Consider the following 21,063-nt stretch of genomic DNA (forward strand, 5'->3'; position numbering starts at 1 on the left):
CGTTAATCAGATGTCTTCTTTACCATTAGTTTTACGCAATTAATTGTGAGACCCCCATAATGATGATTATTAGCTAACTTTACCCATAATCAAGGTTATATTGATCTCAATTTAACAAAGCCAAAATAGAAAAAGTTTTCAACTGGCAATTGTACTTGTTGGTGACAGCTTCTCAGTGCAGTTTGTCCACACAAAAAGCACTAAAGTAATGGAGTTAAAATAAAGGGGCCTACATGTAAAAGCTTGTCACGATACCATAGCTTTCCATCCTGCCTAGAAATGAGGTGATTGAATATCCAACCAATTTTCTTATCCATAAAAGTACATGTAACATGATTTGGTGGGTTTAAATTAATAACAAAATAATATCTAAATATATATATATATATATATATTTATATAAGATTATAGGATATTAATTCAAATAATTTTTTTTCTTTATATATATATATAGTTATTGTTTTTTTATTATATATATATAATCTAAAACATAAAATATCTAAAATACTCTTAGTTTTTTATTCACCCAATCAAAACTTAAGATAACATATTTGATCGTTTGGTCAACTTACTTGACCAAACTATCCAGTTAGTCAACTAACCTATTTAGCAAACCTATCTAACTATAGATGTTCGGTTAACCTATTTAGTCAATCTTAAATCTCAAAATTTTCTCCTTTCAAAGATAATCAAATTAAAAAATAATTATATTTGGATAATAAAAGAAAAGTGAATATATATATATATAAAGCAAAATGGGTGAGTATTTTAATTAATGTCCTTAGTATTTCTCTTTTCCTATTGAATTAGCTCACCATTTTGAAACACCATTTTTTTTTTTTAAAGTTTTTTTTTTACCCACTTATTATCATCTACTTCACCGCTAATAAAAGCCATTATAGAAAAGTAAAGAAATGTCATTTCACCCAATCTCCTTTTAACTTCTGCTTTGTTAATGAAAACATTTTTAAAAAAATAAATGCATGCAAGTGGCAGGTGTTATGAATAATTGTCGTTTGATGTGTTATGAAAACATTTTAATTGTCGTTTGATGCTTCATTATTTTTTCAATTGGCCATAAAGTATAAAAAATCTAAATACTTATTTGTCATCCAATTTTTGTAAAAAATATCAATTAAATATTAAAATAAAACTATTATTTTAATAATATTATTAAAAATATATATAATTTTATCTCATTTTCTTTTTAATGTGAAAATATATGCAATAATAATATATCATAACATTCTCAATAATGTTGCGGCAGACACAATTATGTACTCTAAAGTTTAATTTTACAAACTCCATTAAATTGATATTTACTGATGTAAATTGAATACATGTATTGTAAGGGACTAATAATAACAATAATAATAATAATAATAATTACGAAAAAGTAGCTTTTAATCCTATATCTGTCTTAAATAATTAAAATTATTTATTTTTATATTATACAAATTGAATTTGATAATTTGTATTTTTCAAATTTCATATAAAATTTTTTAAATTATACTTCTACTTATAATATCTAATAAAACTTTAGAATTTATCCTTCTATTAGGGTTGGATTTGGGCCAACCGAAGTCAATTTAGTTATTTAATTCAAATTCAAGTTAAAAATTTGACTCATTTTTTAAATTAAATTAAACTCAAGATAAAAGATGTTCGGTTTGTTTTGATTTGAATTAGTAATTTAATTTGTGATTTAATTCAATTTAAATTTATAATTCAAAATTGATAGTTTGGTTCGGCTCAAATATGTCAATTTTTTTATAATGAGGAATCTCATCAAAATCGAATCGTTATTTTTGTGATCGAACTAACTAAAATTAGCGGGATAAATCTTGAGTCTAGTGATTAACCTTATAACCATTAAACTAAATAAATCAAAATTTTAATTTTAACGTATCATCAAAAAAAATTTAAACCTATATTTTTTTATATAGAAAGTCTTATTTTTTGCCTATCCTTTGAAGGTTTTAATATATGCCTCTTTCTTGTGTGATGAAGCTATTTTTCTTAAGAAAATAAATAAAAATAGATTAATTTCTACAACACATGCTTTATTCCAAAAAATGGAACTGTACGTTAAAAACTCTAGAACAAAAAAAAATGAATTCCCCCCTTAAATTGGAAGATCTTGGAAAACACCCATCACAACGGGTGGTGGAAAATTATCAAAAGCCCTCGACACGTGACCACCACATGCCAGCTGCCTCAAAAACCCCTAACGTACTGAAAATCACACATAGAGCCCCACCATGCCATGTCGCGTACCCGCATGGTTTGAAAAACAGCAGAATGGCCCCCAATAATAAAAAACGACGACGTGGGCGTTCACTGAAACGAATCTCAATAGGCTGAAAGCGTCTCTTCCACAGCATCAATTAAAATCCCTTCCCAATGGAAATGGATATTCTCTCAAACGGCAACTCCGCTGCCGCATCGCCGCCACAAACCACCGTCCCAACTAACGCCACGCTGACCCCCTTCTCCAAGCTGACGCAGCTTACTGAAGCTTTAAAATTGGAGCATCAATTTCTAAGAGTCCCTTTTGAGCACTACAAGAAGACAATTCGAGCCAATCACCGCACCGTCGAGAAGGAGGTCAGCTCCGTTATCGCTGGTGTTGCTGACGTGGCGGATTCAGATAACCTTTCCAAAGACGACGCTGTTAATCAACTCACATCTCTCGTTTCGAGACTCCAAGGGCTCAAAAGGAAGGTCAGTTATGTGAAGTCGGTTTATATTTAATGTATTGATTATAGAGTGATTGTGTTGTTATTTTAAAAGATACTAAATTGTTAATAACATCTGTTCGGGTTAATTGAAGATCATTTGATTCATGAATTAGTTGATTAGGGGATGATTTAGTCAATAGAGTGTTTAATATATTTGAGTTTGTTTTTCATATTTTAGGCATTATAATTGTTAGTTCCATTTTGTGATGGCAAATATTGGATTTTTGGTTGATGTGGTGAGCGTGTAAACTTTTTGAGGCTGCAACATGCAAGTTCTGTGATTTGGGTTGTATTTAAACATAGAGAATCATATATCTATTGTGGTTCTTGGTAAAGTAGAAATAGAGCTTTCAAGATCTAGTTTTCTGACTAAATTTTGTCCTTCTAAAGACAGCGGTTAGAGTATGTTTTTGTTTTGATTTAATTAAGATTTTATGGTAAGAGTTGGATTTGATTTTAAATGGTATGTAGTTTTATGAAAAACTTAGACTCATTTAACGTACACTAAATTGTTTTGTCTTTGTACTTGACTGTATCTTTTCAAGATTGGTTGTAACGTCCGGTTATTTATGATTATGCAGTTGGAAGAGGGAAGTCGAACAGAGCACTTGCAGGTACAAAAATATCGTGCTCGACTCAATCACTTAGAATCAGCAGATGCTGAGAGTTTGCCAGAATGGAACAGCATGCGACTGAAGCGTATCCTTGTAGACTACATGTTACGGATGTCTTATTATGACACTGCACAGAAGTTGGCAGAAAGCAGTAACATGCAAGTAAATTGACATGCATGCACCTTTTTATATGTAAATTGTGATAACCTGTTATTGGGATTACATTTTGAGATATATTAAAGCTATTTCTTATTTCCGACATTGAGATAATTTTTTAAAGCTTATTGTTAATGTTTTACTATTAATCAAAACATTTTCTGATACTATAGTTAACACCCATAATAACTTTTAGGGTTGATTTGTTCCTCAATGCCATTGATAGGGATGACATTTTTTTTTTTTAATTTGTCACATATGTCAGTTTTGAAATCTAATCAGAAGGCGGGCATAGACTTAATGGATTTTGTCGTTATCTGGTATCATTGGTTATGTCTTGTGTCTGCTGTATTTTTGTACATAACTCAATTGATCTAAATGTGCCAGGATCTTGTTGATATTGATGTATTTCAAGAAGCCAAAAAGGTTATTGATGCTTTGCAAAAAAAGGAGGTAGCCCCTGCTTTAGCCTGGTGTGCAGATAATAAGTCCAAATTGAAGAAGTCAAAGGTACTTGCTGCCATTCCATGGGCTTGTTACTGTTGTGGACTACAAGAGCTTTGCAAGTAGTTGTAGCCTATTGTTTCCCAATTTTTTTTTCTTGCCTATTCCAGAAATTAATTGGATTAACAATTGCAATCATAGAATGCTGCTATTTGACTGTTTTGACATGATTGATTAACATCTCATTACATAAATCCAAGTTTAAGTGAAGAATGGATTGGAATTTTTTTTTTTTAATTGGGTAAGTATTGGAAAAAATTATTCTTCTCCACTTTTGTTACCATATCTTATGTATGCTTGTTATTTTGTTGTATATCCTAGGAATTTCAGGGTAGATGTTATTGCTAGTTGCAATGATCTAAAAGTGTAATAATACATGTTTAGACGATGAAGAACTTTGTATTACCTTATTCATAAGGTTTTTTCTTAGTTTATGAGAGTATGATTTTTGTTAAAATTTTGGTAATTTGTATTGATTATGACTGCTTTGTTGGGGCAGAGCAAATTTGAATTTCAGCTGAGACTTCAAGAGTTCATTGAGTTGGTACGGTCTGAAAACAACTCATGTGCCATTACCTATGCTCGAAAATACCTTGCACCATGGGGAGCTACCGATATGAAAGAGTTGCAGCGAGTGATGGCAACTTTGGCTTTTAAGAATAATACTGAATGTCCCACATACAAGGTGCGTACTATATTCCTGTGGGCAAGAATAATCTTTGCAGGATTACTGCATTTAATCTTAATTCATCATGACAGTAGGTCAAAGGACTAGTTCTCAGGACAGAGTTTTGCTATGTGTTGCCCTCACTCATCTATTTTCTCACCTACTGTTATTAAGGGTGGGAATCCTTTGAGACATTGACCAGTTGGAAGATTGGATTGTTTTGGACATTATATATATGCATTAAAAAATCTTGTGCTTTGACATCACAGAAGTTTAGTAAGTTTATAAGTGGAACACTGGCTTTTAATTAGATTCTCAGCCTTCATTGTTTATTGAATCGTTTTTTATTCTTTATTTTCGTCATTGTGGGAGTGGATATGTTCAGGCAATACTAATACAGTGGCTTTGCTTTCCAGGTTTTGTTTGAACCAAAGCAATGGGACTACTTGGTAGGCCAATTTAAGCAGGAATTCTGTAGATTATATGGCATGACAGTAGAGCCATTGTTGAATATCTATCTGCAAGCAGGCTTGTCAGCTCTGAACACTCCGTATCCTTATTCAGTAACTTGATATGTTATTATCTATTTTCTGCATATATGTGTATGAGAATAACAAGGATTCAGTAGTGTCTGTAATTTATGACTTATAACCACCGTATAAATCTTGAATCTCTCTCTGTGTGTAGGGTCTGGGTTGGAGGAGGTTGGTGGGAAGGACCTAAATTTTGTTGAATGAGGACTGTGCATGCAAGTCCTTCCCACCACAGAGCATAGCTTTCCTTGGTCTTTTAATGGTAATTTGGATAATCAAATTTTTCTAGATTCTTAGATAGTACTCAATATTTATGACATTATGTCTAGTAGTTTAATGGATGGTTCAAAATTATTTAGTTGCAAAATTTCTTTTATTGGCATTCAGCCACATCTTTTAATCATTGTTCAGCAATGGCTTGTTGGTGTAGATCTGATTATAAAGGTAACTTAAGCATGTCTCAGGCTTTTTAAACAACAGACTAATGATTCTTTAATTTGTAGCCTCTTGAATTACCCATTTTTTTGGAAAAAAGTATAACCAAGTTTTGATCATTGTACTGTTATTATTTTGCATTGAAGCACCAGAAATTATTTGATGCATTGTGACTGAAGCTGAAGCTGTACACCTGGCATTCGAGTTCTTCTCTTTCACCTTTATGTGGCTGTTTGCACTTTATTTCTTGCTTTTCATACATGTATGCCTTGACCATGTTAGATACTGTTATGAAGATGATTGTACCAAGGAGGACCCATTGTCACAGGAAAGTTTCCGGAAGCTAGCATCGCCATTACCATACTCTAAGCAGCATCACTCCAAACTTGTTTGCTATATAACAAAAGAGCTAATGGACACCGAGAATCCACCACAAGTGTTGCCGAACGGCTATGTCTATAGTACCAAGGTTTGCATTTTTCTGGTAGTAAATTAGTAAGCTTATGGTTGAAGAAGCTGACAATTTTCTAGCTATGGCAGGCTCTTGAAGAAATGGCCAAGAAAAATAATGGTAAAATAACTTGTCCTCGGACGGGATTGGTATGCAACTATTCAGATTTGGTTAAGGCCTACATATCATAAAATCTGCATTCTCTGGGAACCTGAAGAAGCCGAGACATCCGCTGTTCTGGTTTCATTCAGCACCATTTGTGGATACTTTTCCCTTGATATGTTTCTGATATTTATTTTTCAAGAACTTGCCTCGATAAATCCCAACACCTTGGCGCAGTGTTGGTGCTGGAAACTAGCCACCTGTAGATATGTGAACAGCAGCTGAACGATTACTTGTCAGTATGGATATGGTATCTGTGAATACAAATAATAAATTATCAGCTTTAATTTCAAATCCTATAAGGTAATTTAATACAAGTTATATCTTTGTGGCTAGATACTGAGACATTTTTCTTTGTGTTTGTGAAGCAATCATCTTTTTCTATCAATCCAACAGTGTTGAGAGGGAAGACAAGATTAATGATTCACAATGTCAAAATCGATAGATTATGGCAAGTTTTAAAATATTTTAACTTACCTTAAAAATTATTAACACAATTTTTAGATATTGTTTTCACGTGGCCCACTCAGTTAAGCCTACTGAAATTGTTTCCCTTTCACTGAAGGTATACACGTGCATCTAAAATCTACATTTTTCTTGTGCATTTTGTCTGACCATTCAAATATCATTTCAGGGCTTTCCATCTCTTCAACGTTAAACTACATCTTCGTCTATATGCCTTGCAAAATAATTAAAACATAATGGGTAGACATTAGATGTTCAAAATATAGATAAGTATCATAAACAAAAAGTTTAACTAAAAATTTCAAGCTAGTTAATAAAAATCTACCAATACAAACCAGGTTGGATTAAATTCTCACAACTTTGAACAGAAATAAAGCATGTAGCCTAAGCTGCTTTTAATTGGATTCGCTGCCTCTTGGGGACCCATGGTTATCATCATCATCAATTGGGCTCCTCTCATCCCTAGGGATTGGAGTGAGGCTGCGGCTGCGACTACGACTGCGACCATTCTCTTCTGCAGGGCTTTGGTAACTCCTATCCTCAGGGCCATCAGCATCATCAACAGGGCTTCTGCTCTTTACCCTTGGACTCCCACTATACTCTGAGCCATTGGCCTGCCGGTGATCCCTTGGGGATGGGCTGCCTCCTCTCTCTGGTGGACTTCTTTCATCTGGAGTCAGACTGTGCTTCCTCCCTTTAGATGGTGGTGGTGAATTCCTGCGCCGCTTAGGGCTCCTGCTGTCACGTGGGCTCCTTGTTCTTCTCTCAACACGTTCAATACTTCTTTCTCTCTTCACAGGTGACCGAGATCGACTGAAGAAAGAGGAAATTAGTAACACAGTAATAAAAGGTACAAAAAAATATGAACCCATGAGTAGAAGAGATGATCACAAATTAAATCTTCCCGCAATTCTTTCAATCGACTGAACAGCATTTCCAGGATAAAAAAAATATACTCATGCTGAACATATAATGTAGCTGCGCTGGTATGTATATCACGGGTAAGGGATGATGCAACATACCTGTCACTGCGGCCTCTGCTGTAACTGTGGCTCCTGCTTCTACCACGGCGAAGAGAGGGTGAACGCGAATAACTCCTGCCACGTCTAAACCAAATCATCAACCATTAAAGATCTAAATACCATTCCCACACTAGTGTGATGAAAATGACAAAATAAAATCAGTAGTCATTGGATAAATGACACACAAACCTTAGCTTCTTCGGACTATTTTGACAATTTCTTTCAATGTGGCCTCGTTCACCACAGCGATAACACTTATTCTTCCAGTCTCCAGCTTTGCAGTCCCTGGCCCAGTGGCCATCAATCCCACAGTTGAAACAGCGCCCTGATCCAGGAGGAGGACCTCTACCGAGATACTCACGAGATCCACCAGGACCACGTGGTGCCTAAATGCAAGTTAAATCACCTTAGCATTCTAATTATTCATTTAACAAGGACAGTACTACCGACATATTCCAACCCTTTTTTCTTTCTAGCACCTTCAGAATCATAGACAATGTCTGTGAAAGCCAGCACCCTTAGAAACTTTTTAAGAATAATTCTGCATAAAACTTACCCCCTTGGCAAATTCCACAATGATACGGCTTCCATCAACATCACGACCATTCAAGCTATATCTCGCATCATCAGCATCTCGAGGGTCACTAAATTCCTGTTATTCAAACGTTCAAAAGAAGGCATAGGAGATCACAATTGCAAGAGACACATGATAAATAATATATATATATATGCAAAGCAAGCCTGTGCATGTTCATGTGCAAGGGAGTTGGAAGAGATTGAAAAAAGTAAAGATATACGTACAACAAAGGCGAAGTCACGCTTCATATCCACATCGCGAATTCTGCGTAAACAGGTGCCAGAAACAGTAAGGCCATCATGACACAAGTATCGATGGGTTGATACTTCGCCCCTCACAGATGTACTAAACACCACTTTGAGATTCTTGCCATTTCCATAAAAACACGCAATAACACTATAGAAACACTCGCCAAATCCACCAAGGTCAACCTCTCACCATAGACCTCCAGGTTAGGCAAAAGCCCAGAAACCTTCAACAAGATCATTCAAGTTAAACCACACGAGAGGTGGAGGGGTGCGACTTTCTCACATATATATTGAAATGTATATTCAACGTCAAGCACTTATAAAGGGCTTGCCAAAAGGCATATCTGCCTTCTATACACAACTAAAGTTGCTAAACCTCAGAGCCCAATCCAAAGACCATTAATCCACAAACCCAGAAACAAGTAGGTAGACACCTAATGGCTAAAAACTGATAAATACAAAGAGAGCTAATCCTCATATTCACTAGATAAGAATTACTGGATGGAGAAGGATTCATAAAAAAGTGACACACAACCAAGACTAGCAAAGCTATCTAATTTTGTTCAAGCCGAAATCAAGCAACACAAAAAGAAACACCAAATACAAAACCAGATTAGAAGTTCTTATAATTACCTCCCATATCGGCCGAATATGTCCTCAAGATCGCGTGATCTTGTTCGTGAAGCCAGGCGACCAACATAGAGCCGAGTCCCACCATAACGGTCATCATATCGAGGCATATCTTTTTCCTGCAATAAAGATATCTAAACCAATAAAATATTAAGATTCAGAATCAAACAAACATTGAAATAAACAAATCAAACACCAAAATGTCGTCGTTCCGTTCTATACTAAATCAACAATCAATCTTCATGATTATCATACACCAAATTTATCATCCTCAACAGAAGAGGCATAATTAAAAAATAATAACGTAAAACACAGAACGCATACCGAATCAAAAGGTTTTATCATACAGAAGGAAGTTTGTAATTGATGAAAGCAACCATACAAATAGCATAGAAGAAAGTATAGATCGAGAAAGGAAGAGCGGCGTACCTCACAAATAAGGAAAAGGAGATTGCGTTTAGAGTGAAAAGAAGAAACCCTAGATTTCGTTTCGAATGAGAGACAAGTATGTTGCTCTCCCTTTATTTATATCCAAGTGTCGGAGCGGATTGGAGCGGTCGCGTCAGTAATTACCTAAATGCCCTCTGATTTATCTAAATTACAATTGTAACCTCAGAAATCTTTCTTCTTTCTTCTTGTGTGCGGTGTCTGGGTCGGGTACAGCCGGACCAAAACGGATACCAATTGAAAACGGATTGCTTTAAGTGGATAAAGATGTTTTATCCATATCGCCCCGTGGGTATGGGTGGAATCGCGAATTATTTATGAATATTATTTTTTAATTAAATTGGTTACATTTTTTCCCTCTTTTTTTCTTTGAACCTGCTTGCAGTTTATTATGTTTCAAAAATTTTCTACCAAAAAAGCAGAATTTCGGGTTAAAATTTTCAGGTTTCGAAAATTTCCTCAGCCTGCAAATGATTTTGTTCACTCATCTAATAATATAAGTGTGAATTTAATATGATAAGTACATCAAATTACACTTCCAAGGGGTTGATTTCTCTATTAAATTTAACAAAAATCAAAATACAAACAACAAAACAAGACAACTTATTCAGTATTCACAACAACGGGAGATTGTCTTCTTCCCACAAAACCCAACCAAACTTTAATTAAAAAGAGAACATCCCTACGCAACCACAAGTGATAGAAATTCAAGACCCATTCACATCAGAAGAATTCCTCACATTCAAGAAGACAGCGAAAAAAGGAATTAGCCTCCAATATATTTTCAAAGATGAAATAATTACCATTCAATTGTAAAACAGGTAACCCCACTGAAGATTGATGGAGCCAAGAAGAAGGAAAAGGGCAAAAAAGGAAAAAGACTTCTAATAAAAAGAAGACACCAAATCCTGGAAGAATTTTAGTTTATCGTGAAGGGAAGAGATTGCCTTAGGATAAATTTCAGATTTTCGGATGAATGAGGTTAATGGGCATTTGCATCTAGAGACGAGAAGGAAATATGGTTCACATTCTTAATGTCAGTAACCCTAAACATTATTCTAAGGAAAGAATATAAGAAGAATCAATAAAATGGTGCACTTTTTAATAATGAACATCATTGACATTGTCGATATTACCGAATTTCTCCCACTGGGCTCAATCACTTGTCTATGGATGGATTTAATCAGATAAGTTATCACTAAAGATTAATGTAGACGTCAAGGTTGAGCAATAATTCTTCAGCCAAGCAGATGCAGATTCAAGGACACGAAGCTCACCAACAAGAAGATCTCGAGCCATTTTCTTCCGGAGAGCAAATCTTTTGCATGTTGGAGGAGAAACAACACACTCCAAGGACTGCAAAAACATGCAGAGATCAAAAAAATTGAAACTGTATTGTTTGGACAGCAGTGAAACTTCATGCCAAGATATTATTTAATATATGCTGCAAGAGATAACCCAATGAAGTTAGTTGGTAATATACTCTTGCTCCATCATCATACTACTTCTAGACAGATGGGTCTGTATCTTTTCCATGGGAAAAGTAAGATTATTATAATTGTGCATTTTTGAAAAATATGCCATTGTTTAATACTAATTTACAGAACTTCAAAAAAGTAACCTTATCCCATAAACAAGCAAAAAGAAAAAAGCAGTATAACCTCAATAGAAGCATTGTATTCCTCAATTAATTGAGTTATTTCTGACAGAAGGATCTGATGCGCCTGGATCTCTTGCCTGCTGTTTCTAAAGGGGCGGCGAGCCAGCCGACCATCATTTTGTGCAGCTTCTGTGACCAGATCACAGAGTTCTGAATATTTAAGCCAAGAAACGTTAAGTGCAGGTTTGTATGGCCCAAGTAGAATGCCAATTCTGAATCAAATTAAATCACATACAGAGAAAAAAATGCTTTAGAGACCTTGAAGGGTTGAGCAACATAAGACACGAGCAAATGCCCGAAGTGACTGTGGAAGACCCTTCCCTTTTCCTGTAGCAGACTTGATCTCCCTATACATTGATGTCATCAAATTGTCTGAGTTAAGCATTTTCACAGGTTGTTTTAAAATATAAGTGGTTTACTTGGCAACATAGTAGTGCAAACACAAATTGCCCAATATTTCAAATATGTGCCATTTTTTCCTGTTTTAAAGATGATGCCATCATGTATACTCAGCTAACACAGCCAGAATAAAAGGGTTTTCTTTACTATTATCCAATTCAGACAGACAAAAATTATATTTAAAGATCTGTTGCAGAAACAATCACACTGACTGTAGCCCCTTATTTCTAGGTACTCAATTAGAAGTTTCAGTAAAGACTACAAAAGCAGACGTCAGACTGTTGACTATCATACTGAAAGGACACATGCTATCATATAAGTATCACATAGCAGCACAATTATATATCTGACAATGGGTAATCCTAGGAGCATTTTTATTTTTAGACCTCAAGCTTTACTGTGATCATGTTGCGTACTGTTGATTCCATTAGGTATCACATGATGAAATCTTACTGCTAAATAGAAATCTGTGTTAAGATAAAAAAAATCAAGCACCAGTACCAACTTGATTGTGAAAGAATCCCTAGAAGAGTTGAACCCATTGACATCTTCAATGCATGGTAGACGATATCTTTGCAAAAGTTCCAACTTCATTTCACGTAGAGTATCATGATCAGATATATTAATATGGATCTTAACCTGAAAGCCACCAAAATCATTTCATAAAACTTATGGTACTCATCAATTAACATATAAGAAACAAGGATTAACTCAATGACTGTAACCAGATATAAACATACTCTGGTAAAAATTTACTCATCTAAACAAAATAAATGTACATCAGTCTATATTGATAGTCGAACATGGCACAAGCACAACCATTTGAACAGTACCAAATTCATCACATCACAGAAAACAACTACAGCAAACCTCATAAAGCCAACCTCATCATGCCTATTGTACAGAAGTGTGAAACCAAAATCCGACAGCAATGTAGCATTTGAGAATTTTCCATATCTTATCAGTACCTGGACAAGTGTATCAAGTGAACTCCAGAACATAAACATCAGATTGTACATTCATGAATCATTACAACAAGAACCACAAGACACTCATTTTTTAGAAAATGGAAGGGAAAAAATTCTAGAGGATAAGCATGATAAATTGTATTGAAGAAAAGAAAATATTTGATTAGGAAGCATCTAACCTCTTCACCAGGTACATAATCACGATCAGCAAAGACCTGCACTGATAAATGTGAGGAATTAAATTTAGAGATGGATGTTTCTCATAATCCCATCACAACATGCAAAGCTAGCTCAAATGTGGATTTTCTGCCTCCATAGCAATAGGAACAAGATCAATTTTTCATGGGAAACAGTCTGTGTCTAGACCTATTCTGTTGTAACCTTAAAAACAAGTTAAAACTGGTGTAAAAAATACTAAATATATAACATAGAAAGACAGACAGAGGAGTCTACTATTATACAATTTCCCTTAATAGATGGCGGTAAAATGAAGAAGAACAAAAAGTGATATATACCTCTGACAATTGTTTTTCATCATCATTTAATACAACTGCTTCTGAAACCGCATCATGATTTAAAAAATCTGCAAATGGGATCTACAGAATAATTTAATCACTTAAAGTAAGTATTAAAATACTTTTAAAAAAAAATCTGCAAATGATGAAAAAGTGAAATTTGTCCACATATGGCCTCTTTTAAAAAATGATACCAAAGACACGCCCTTTGTGCTTCCCCATGCTCGAGATTCAACTGGAAAATCATACCAAACCAGCCAAGAACTTGTTAGATTTTAGATATATGCAAAGTGGGGGAGAGAATATATGGGGAAAAAAGAGGCCATTGGGACAGCGTTACAAAACTCAAAAAATGGGCAAATGATGACTGCTTTATAAAACACAGTACTTAGATATTCAAAAACAATAAGCGATAAAGAGCCAAAACAGAGATATCCACCATTGGGATCAAACATTAAAATGAGGTTAATGAGATAAGCCACATAATAGCAAAATGTCTGCAGTTCATCACTTTAAACTAGGAAAAAGAAGAGGTACAAAGAAAATGAAATATAGATTTCAACTAGCAGCAACATTATGCATAAGTTTCAACTGGACATGCGCAAGAGAAGATAATTCAATAGGAATCTGAAATATGATCGTTTTGCAAGATGCCAGACCAAATCAATCTAATATGGGGCTTACTGAAGCATATTTTTGCCAAAGAAGAACCCAAGTTCAGATTTTTACTGATTAAATTGAAATTTCAACTTCTTTAGTTAGCAGTTGCCCACAAAATCTAGAGAGTTTCATATACAAATTGGGGGCCACAATTTTGTTCACAGCTTCAAATCTCATAAAACTTGTTTGTAAGCTGTTAAGCCGCCAATAATGCAGGTATACATAAGGAAAACGAGGGAGTTAACAGCAGAGGGCAGGAAACTTTAATCACACACAAATCATCAACGAATAATTATCTAGGCAAGTAACGGCAGCTGAAGGCAAAAAAATTAGGCCAAACTCAACGAAACCAAAGCAAGAAAAGACTATAAAAAAAAGAAGAGCGAAGGAGGGAAAGATCAAGGAAAAATTCAGTAAAACTTTAAAGGTAATCACATTAACATAAAAACTGTCATCATGGAAAAACTTTAGTTTGAAAACTATTTAATATAATAATAATATCTCTGGTTTTAAAAGCCTATTTCATTTTACTTATATGTCCAATTGTGGTATGGAAAGGGAACATGAGTAATAAAAATTCATTATTACATAAAAAAATGCAAACAATTAAAAAAAGCACAACAAATAAATACCCCACCCCACATAATTCAAATAAGAAAAAGTTCACTGAACACATAAGACCAAAAAAGAAAAATTGCATTTATATAATGATCAAAATACAAGTTAAACAAAAGTTTATTGGTAGCATAACTCAATACATATATTTAAGATATAAAAAGAATAAATTATTTATGTCTTCCCCCTTCATCTATCTTCCCCATAGTAACTTCAAAAAAAAAAAATTAATTGATAAAATTGTGTTATGAACGTATTTTTGAGATAGAGTGAGACTAACCTTGCATTGTACCGGCGGTAGTTAGAAGCAAATTTTGTTGTATCAATATGATCCACAAGACCATTTTGCATGAAGTCAGCTTGACCCCAAATCCCAACTTTCTCCTCATATATTTCCTATTTAGTAGCTTGTAAATTCTCAGGTACCCTTTCAACACTTGAGATTGGGTACACAGATAATATGTTGTTATATAATTAAATGATTTTGAATTAAAGATAAAATAACACTCAGTCACAATGTGACACATCATCTGTGTACCCAAATTGTATATCAAAAATGTGTTCACATGGTAGTGTTTTTTTTTTTCACTGTTTTGCCGCTTGCCAACTATTCCCTCTTTTCTAATTTTTTTCTTTTGACCAGCTGTTTTACACAACCTTTTTCCCACAATTGTCTGTCTTGTCTTTTTTTTAATTTTTTTCTCTCCTCCTTTATTCTCTTCGCCTTCCCCACAACTGTCCCCTTGTTTTTTCTAATTTTTTTTCCTCTCTCCTCCTTTCTTCCCTATGCCTTTTCTCTTTTTCTTCTGTAATCTTTTTCTTCATTCATGTTTTTGTTAGACTTTCTGCCCCAATTGATCAGACATTTACCACAAATCCATCGTTCTCAATCTGACTTTCCCATTTGAAACCTGAGTACCTTTTTTATAATAAAAACTAACCTATATATTGAGAAAATGTGTCTCAATCCTAAAAATTGAAACCAAAGGGGGATTGACATCTCTATTGCCAGAATATTTTTTTATTGATTTCATTTTGTTAAGTGATTGTTTTGGAGCATGGAGAGTGAGCATATTAAATAGAATTCCCTATTTTGTGTTGAATATTAGAGTAAGATTGATTAATTGATATACTTCTCTATTAAAGTGGTATCAGAGCTCCTTTGGGAATTGGGTGATGGTGAACTCGAATGGATTCCAAACTAGTTCAAATTGAGGGAGATTTATCAAGCAAGGTGGATGGTTTGGAAACTAAAATTTGATCTTTGAGAGAAGGATTTAGCGAGATGAAAGACCTATTAACACTAGTCTATCAGAATAACCAACAATAGAATAGAGAGAAGGCTTTGATGGAGCAATCAGTAGCCCAAGGAGGAGTCGGGGAGTTAAGTGAAGGGAGAATAAGAGCAGAAGATGTCGATTTAGGTCAAAGATTACCAGAAAAGGGAGAATTAAGGCTTATGACCAACGAAAATGTAATGCTACAAAATGTGGGTGTGACGGAATAGCAGATCAAGTGATTGGAATTGCCCTTTTTAGTAAGGATGTCACTGGATGAATGTTCAGGGCAAAATGTTACTTCTTGTTAATCAAATTGGAGAAAAGGAAACGGTGTCAACTATCGCAGTCTATATGGATAGTCTAGCGTTGTCATGCTATAATGGATAAAGTCCCAAGATCCAATAACCTAATGAGAGATCTTAAAAAAGGCTTTAATGGATCGATTTAACCCTCTCTAATAAGGTATTGCTTATGAAGAACTTCTTTTGCTATGACAGGTGAGAGCCATGGTGGAGTATCAAAGCTGGTTCGAGAAACTCTCAACGATTTATCTGACGAATTACTTAAAGAAAAATTTGTAAATGGGTTGAAGGAAGATATTCATGCCGAATTACAAGTCTTGGAATTCAACTCACTGGCCCAAGTCCTGGATCTAGTCCAATAATTGAAGGACAAGAATGTTACCTGGGTTGACCCAAGGGATGGATTCGAGTCGAGCTAGCTCAAGCTCATATGTCAACTCAACTCAAAGTGAGCTCCTCTTAGGCAAGGTTGATCTTGAGTGTGGAGAGTATGCATATTAAATAAAATTCCAAGTTTTGTGTTAAATATCGCAATAAGATTATTCTATTGATATGGTTCTTTATCTCAAGCTTACAATGTCATAATAATCTATGCAAAGAGACTAAAATATGCACTCAAACTCAGAGAGAAATTAGAGTAATTGCAAATTGAATGTGTACACACTAAAAATAACTATCCCTAGAGATAGAGCCAATTCCATGTACCCTATTAGAGACGATCTAGTTTCGTTTTGTGTGCAAACATAATCAACTCAATTGAAGAAACGAGTACCCCAATATATCATCAAAAAGATTTTATTACATGCAAGAAGAATAATTATGGTGCCTCCAAAGGAATTCAAAAAAGAATCAGAGTTCGATTGTACACTTTTTAGTTCAAAATGTGAATTAAAAACATTCTAAAATATAAAAATAAACGATGTGGAGTCAAATGAAATGCTCACCTAAAGCATATGCATGCATGAAATCCTTAAGTGTGATATGATCAACTTCAAGGATAGGTTCAAGAGCCTGAAATGGTAAAAGATAGCTCATCATGGTTGCAACTTCAAGGCAAGAGAACAATGATAACAATTGTAACTACTATAAAGCAAGGGGCATACTCAACAAAAAAGACAAAGTGTACTTACTCGTTTAATTGCCAAAAAATCTTGTTCAATTTGAATATTTTTATTGATTGTTTCTTGATATAATGAGCTTTCATGAACCATATCTAACTCATCTTCACTCCAGAATATCTACAATGATTTCATAAATAAGCTGGTTGATTATCTTGTAAACTACTTTAGTCTATGCTTACAACTATATATAAGATGCATGAAAGGTTGATTTTGTGAAAACAATGTTGTGCAGTGAATAAAACTCTGACGTTCTAATAGAAATGAAGAAAGAGAGTTAGAACAAGACAATCTTCAATGAAACAGGATAAAAAAGGTATCACTAATTATAAAATGTATAAAAAAGAAATAGAACACCTTTAACAATGTTTATGTTTTTCAATAATAAAGAAAAAGACATTCATAATTCATATGAAAATAGAAATATTTACTGTGTTATGCATTTGCCCAAGCTGAGGAAGTCTGTTGATGTAAGGAGCCCACTCTGAATCCTGCCACATAAGATAAACAAAAGAGTATTCTTACATTTACATCTCTTTAAATTTCATCATGCAAGCTAATAGTAACTATGCAAAAACAAACACATACAAAAGTTCTACTCAAATATACAATAAAATGGTCCTTTAATAGTAATTTAAGTTTTCATACAAAGTTCACACAAAGTAAATCCTATTACCTTGTTTATTTTCTGCTCAAATAAAAGGACAGTAGCAACCTTTGCAACATTGCCAATTTCATCACCTAACAAAGATCTTATTTCTGGAAGGAGATTATCTGGTGCTATTTGCTGAAAAATCAAGAAAAATATGCCTTCCAGTTTAGTATACTCGACACTCTGAGATACATCTTATGAGAGTTTACTATAGCATATCACTAGTTATTGACAACCATGGAAAAAAAAGTGTACCACATTGTAAGGAACTTTCAATACACAGTCTCCACTCCGTATCTTATCGGAAGCAACTAGTGATCTGCATTCAGGTCAAATTAGAGAAAACAATAAAGAAAAAAAGAGAACCTCTGTAATGAAGCCCAACACAAGAGTATAGAAACATCAACCAACATTTTTGATAGCCAAAATTAAATATTCTCAGTGAGAAGAAGCAATTCGTACTGTTACAAATCGATAATCCCTTCTCAGTCCTAAATGAGAAGAAAGAATAGATGCTTGCTCACTATCAAAATAAGGAACAGAAGCAGCCAATTACTTCTTTCAATTATTACAGTTCAATGGCAACCAAGCAACTTGAGAAAAAAAAATGAGCACAACAAACAGAACCAATGAGACATAGCTCATTGTACAAGAAACATATGTATCAATATAATATAACATCAGTCTTATGTCCAATGAAAATCCAAAACAAGTTGGTGCTTTGGTTTAGCACATGATAATTACAGCTTGTAAAGGCACATTTAGTGATGGATAAGAACCAATCCAGTCTGCATTGTTTGTGCACATGATACGTTAAGAATTAAGATAAAGATAAATCCCATTGTCAAGTAACAGTATAAACCTTTCACACTAACCAAAGACTAATCATTGCACATTTGAAGTGCTTACATTGAGTTATGCTGTCTAACCACAAAGGATGATCAAGAATTTTTTAACTTTTAAGTATACTCTAAAACTACTTCCAACTAAAGTTAAATAAGAAAACAATACTTATTATCCCGCAAATCATACTGCCCATGCTTCAGTAAAACTTTAAGAAGAAATAAGCATTCCAACCAAATTATAACTGACACAAATGAGAAATTTGCAAGAACGGCATTTGTACAAACCTGCCATGTACAGATTTTGCAATAGACAGTACTGACGAAATCTCAACCCCAGATTTCCTCTCCAACCACGGCAAAAAATCATCATCACAGTCCTCATTAATAGAATAAAATACCTGACAAAAAAATCACAAATAACTTAGCTAAACTCGGAATTTCATCAAGAATACCACACAATACACAGTATTAACTTGAATGAACGATTCTATCTTTATGCCATTTCATTTTTCTAAGAACAAGGAAACTTTATAAAATGGTTGAGTGACACTTAATCTGCGTTTCTTTATCATTTCCAACATTTCTCGGTGATCAAACATACGTTATGGAGAGACATTTAAGCTTGTAGGACAACGCGATTTTTAATTCTAAATCACATTCAACATATTGATGTAAAGAAGTTAATTTCTGAATTATCTCAGTGATAACTTTGAGCTAAATAAATCTTTAACCGAAATTATAATATCTTTTTCTTTTCTTTTCATACATTTTCTCGGAAACCAAACAGGGCATATAGGATGAATGATTAAGCGAACCTGGGATTTAGATAAGGATGAGAAAGCAAGTTTGACACAGAAGCGATGGGAATTGGCGAAGAGTGATCGTTGAGAGCACCATAGCTTTGTGATTCTAACGCTTAACACCATCTGCAGATAGAAGGTAAGTAAAGTGCCGTATCAACTTCCTCAGGAGTATATGTAAGTTTCACGGTTGATAACCGGATTGCGGATTTGCGGCTGGCGCACAGCTAAAGGTCGAGATGGAGTCGGCCAGTCGGAGGTCTTAATGTCTAGGGACTATTTGGTTACTCGGTTTAGTTCATTTAGTCATAGGCTAGGCCTGGGATTATCCAGTAGAGCAGAGTTTACGTTTGGTCCAGCAACTTCGGTCCGGTGAAACTTGAAAATGACACAGGAGTTAGGGTTAGATGATTGACTTCTGTAGATTTGGGTCAGTTATGGTTGAATTCATACTGAATTTGTTTACGTTCAATTGTTAGTTTAACTCAAGTTGACCCTAAAATGAGCTATCAAGATTCAAGCTCAAATCTGAATAATGATTTTGAAAATTTTCAAGTACGAGCCATAAGAGCCGAGTTTGAAATTGTCTGTTGAGGTGGAGCCAAATTTTTTAATTATATAAGATTATTCTTAAAATTTTTAAATTTATTTCTTTTAATAAAAAAACATATATAAAAATTTATTTATAGATAAAGTGCAGGAGATTATTTATATATCACCTCACTTACGTGGAACAAAAAACTTTGTTGGTGTTATGATTATAATAAGAATAAAAAAGAATTGAAAGGAGAAAGAATTTATGAGAATTGAGAGAAAGAGATATGAGTATATGTATTCGGATGAAGAGAGCGTCTCACATTCTCTAAATAAAGAGAGGAATGGGGGCTGGGGGTGGCGTTTATAGATATATTTATAGATATTTGGCTGTATCATTAGTCAAAGAAAATGGCTAAATACAAGTTAAATTTCCACCAAGGCAATGATGCAGCTCATCATCAATTTAATGCATTCACACTCAAACGTTTCTTTTCCTGTGTCAGTCTTTCCAATTTCTACCTCTATGTGTTTGCCTTAATAAATGTTTTTCCACCCTTTTTTTTTAACTTTATTTAGTGGAAAGTCACTTGGATCTATAACACTCATCTTTGATTCTTATCACTTACAAATAATTATATTAATCTTGTTAAGGAAAAATCCAGAGAGGTGGGGTGGTTGTTGGAATGTGGCGAGGGAACTTGAGGTATAGGGGTTTAAATTTGTTTGATAGAGGATTGTTTGCAGTACATGAAGTTTGATGGTTTCATCATGGGCTGCTTAGATGCGTAGTGCAGTGTTTAATACTTAATGAAACTTTGGTGACTGTAATTTTTGTCATTAGTTATGTCGTTTTTTTAGACATTTAATAGATGTCCATTCTCCCAAAACTTTGCATCTAATATTATTTGAAATACTTGACATAAATTATTTATGGGAAATTGTTGGTTTGATTTAATTTGTTTTTACTATAACACAAATATACTTTAGAAAGTGATAAATAATTATAAAAGATGAAACCTTCTTTTTAATTTAAGCAATACGTGGTTGATTTATGATTTTA

At 34.1% G+C, this 21,063-nt stretch overlaps 3 protein-coding genes across 12 annotated transcripts; 1 reads left to right on the top strand and 2 right to left on the bottom strand.

Annotated features, from left to right (window-relative positions):
* Positions 1-2,280: 2,280 nt before the first annotated feature.
* Positions 2,281-6,557, top strand: LOC123193350 (protein MAEA homolog). The gene is made up of 7 exons (XM_044606270.1): positions 2,281-2,724; positions 3,323-3,517; positions 3,899-4,021; positions 4,515-4,700; positions 5,099-5,232; positions 5,933-6,119; positions 6,191-6,557. Exons 1-7 carry the CDS (start codon positions 2,404-2,406, stop codon positions 6,290-6,292), a joined length of 1,248 nt encoding a protein of 415 aa, XP_044462205.1. The 5' UTR covers positions 2,281-2,403; the 3' UTR covers positions 6,293-6,557.
* Positions 6,558-6,954: 397 nt separating this feature from the next.
* LOC123193351 (serine/arginine-rich splicing factor RS2Z33-like) lies at positions 6,955-9,780 on the bottom strand. Of its 5 annotated transcripts, none has more exons than XM_044606272.1 (7): positions 9,635-9,780; positions 9,209-9,324; positions 8,552-8,591; positions 8,307-8,402; positions 7,940-8,136; positions 7,751-7,834; positions 6,955-7,541 (listed from the first exon to the last, which is right to left on the bottom strand). In XM_044606272.1, exons 2-7 carry the CDS (start codon positions 9,313-9,315, stop codon positions 7,124-7,126), a joined length of 942 nt encoding a protein of 313 aa, XP_044462207.1. In that variant the 5' UTR covers positions 9,316-9,324; positions 9,635-9,780; the 3' UTR covers positions 6,955-7,123. The 5 variants fall into 5 exon arrangements, with proteins under 5 accessions (XP_044462207.1, XP_044462208.1, XP_044462206.1 ...); XM_044606273.1 differs by having other exon boundaries at positions 7,751-7,825; positions 9,209-9,339; positions 9,635-9,732; XM_044606271.1 differs by having other exon boundaries at positions 9,209-9,339; positions 9,635-9,732.
* Positions 9,781-10,411: 631 nt separating this feature from the next.
* On the bottom strand, positions 10,412-20,039 carry LOC123193349 (N-lysine methyltransferase setd6). 6 transcript variants are annotated; one of them, XM_044606262.1, is made up of 16 exons: positions 19,482-20,007; positions 18,952-19,064; positions 18,077-18,140; positions 17,846-17,956; positions 17,601-17,660; positions 17,182-17,289; positions 16,996-17,062; positions 14,750-14,905; positions 13,389-13,429; positions 13,195-13,275; positions 12,859-12,894; positions 12,596-12,679; positions 12,217-12,350; positions 11,571-11,659; positions 11,314-11,462; positions 10,412-11,008 (listed from the first exon to the last, which is right to left on the bottom strand). In XM_044606262.1, exons 1-16 carry the CDS (start codon positions 19,590-19,592, stop codon positions 10,832-10,834), a joined length of 1,581 nt encoding a protein of 526 aa, XP_044462197.1. In that variant the 5' UTR covers positions 19,593-20,007; the 3' UTR covers positions 10,412-10,831. The 6 variants fall into 6 exon arrangements, with proteins under 6 accessions (XP_044462197.1, XP_044462198.1, XP_044462201.1 ...); XM_044606263.1 differs by lacking the exon at positions 14,750-14,905 and having other exon boundaries at positions 19,482-20,001; XM_044606268.1 differs by lacking the exon at positions 10,412-11,008 and having other exon boundaries at positions 11,321-11,462; positions 12,213-12,350; positions 19,482-20,032.
* Positions 20,040-21,063: the final 1,024 nt, after the last annotated feature.

This window comes from Mangifera indica, chromosome 12 (assembly GCF_011075055.1).
Source record: "Mangifera indica cultivar Alphonso chromosome 12, CATAS_Mindica_2.1, whole genome shotgun sequence".
NCBI lineage: Eukaryota > Viridiplantae > Streptophyta > Magnoliopsida > Sapindales > Anacardiaceae > Mangifera > Mangifera indica.

What these genes read in the sequence shown, in the direction of transcription:
- LOC123193350 (XM_044606270.1), top strand. Translation starts at nt 2,404, where the DNA reads ATGGAAATGGATATTCTCTCAAACGGCAACTCCGCTGCCGCATCGCCG. An exon ending in CAGAAAGCAGTAACATGCAA is followed by an intron (nt 3,518 to 3,898) that starts GTAAATTGACAT and finishes TAAATGTGCCAG; the next exon opens with GATCTTGTTGATATTGATGT. An exon ending in GCTATGTCTATAGTACCAAG is followed by an intron (nt 6,120 to 6,190) that starts GTTTGCATTTTT and finishes TAGCTATGGCAG; the next exon opens with GCTCTTGAAGAAATGGCCAA.
- LOC123193351 (XM_044606272.1), bottom strand. Translation starts at nt 9,315, where the DNA reads ATGCCTCGATATGATGACCGTTATGGTGGGACTCGGCTCTATGTTGGT. An exon ending in AATAGTCCGAAGAAGCTAAG is followed by an intron (nt 7,835 to 7,939) that starts GTTTGTGTGTCA and finishes GATTTGGTTTAG; the next exon opens with ACGTGGCAGGAGTTATTCGC. An exon ending in AGCAGAGGCCGCAGTGACAG is followed by an intron (nt 7,542 to 7,750) that starts GTATGTTGCATC and finishes CTCTTTCTTCAG; the next exon opens with TCGATCTCGGTCACCTGTGA.
- LOC123193349 (XM_044606262.1), bottom strand. Translation starts at nt 19,592, where the DNA reads ATGGTGTTAAGCGTTAGAATCACAAAGCTATGGTGCTCTCAACGATCA. An exon ending in TTGGGCAAATGCATAACACA is followed by an intron (nt 17,290 to 17,600) that starts GTAAATATTTCT and finishes AAATCATTGTAG; the next exon opens with ATATTCTGGAGTGAAGATGA. An exon ending in ATGAAAAACAATTGTCAGAG is followed by an intron (nt 12,895 to 13,194) that starts GTATATATCACT and finishes TTATCAGTGCAG; the next exon opens with GTCTTTGCTGATCGTGATTA.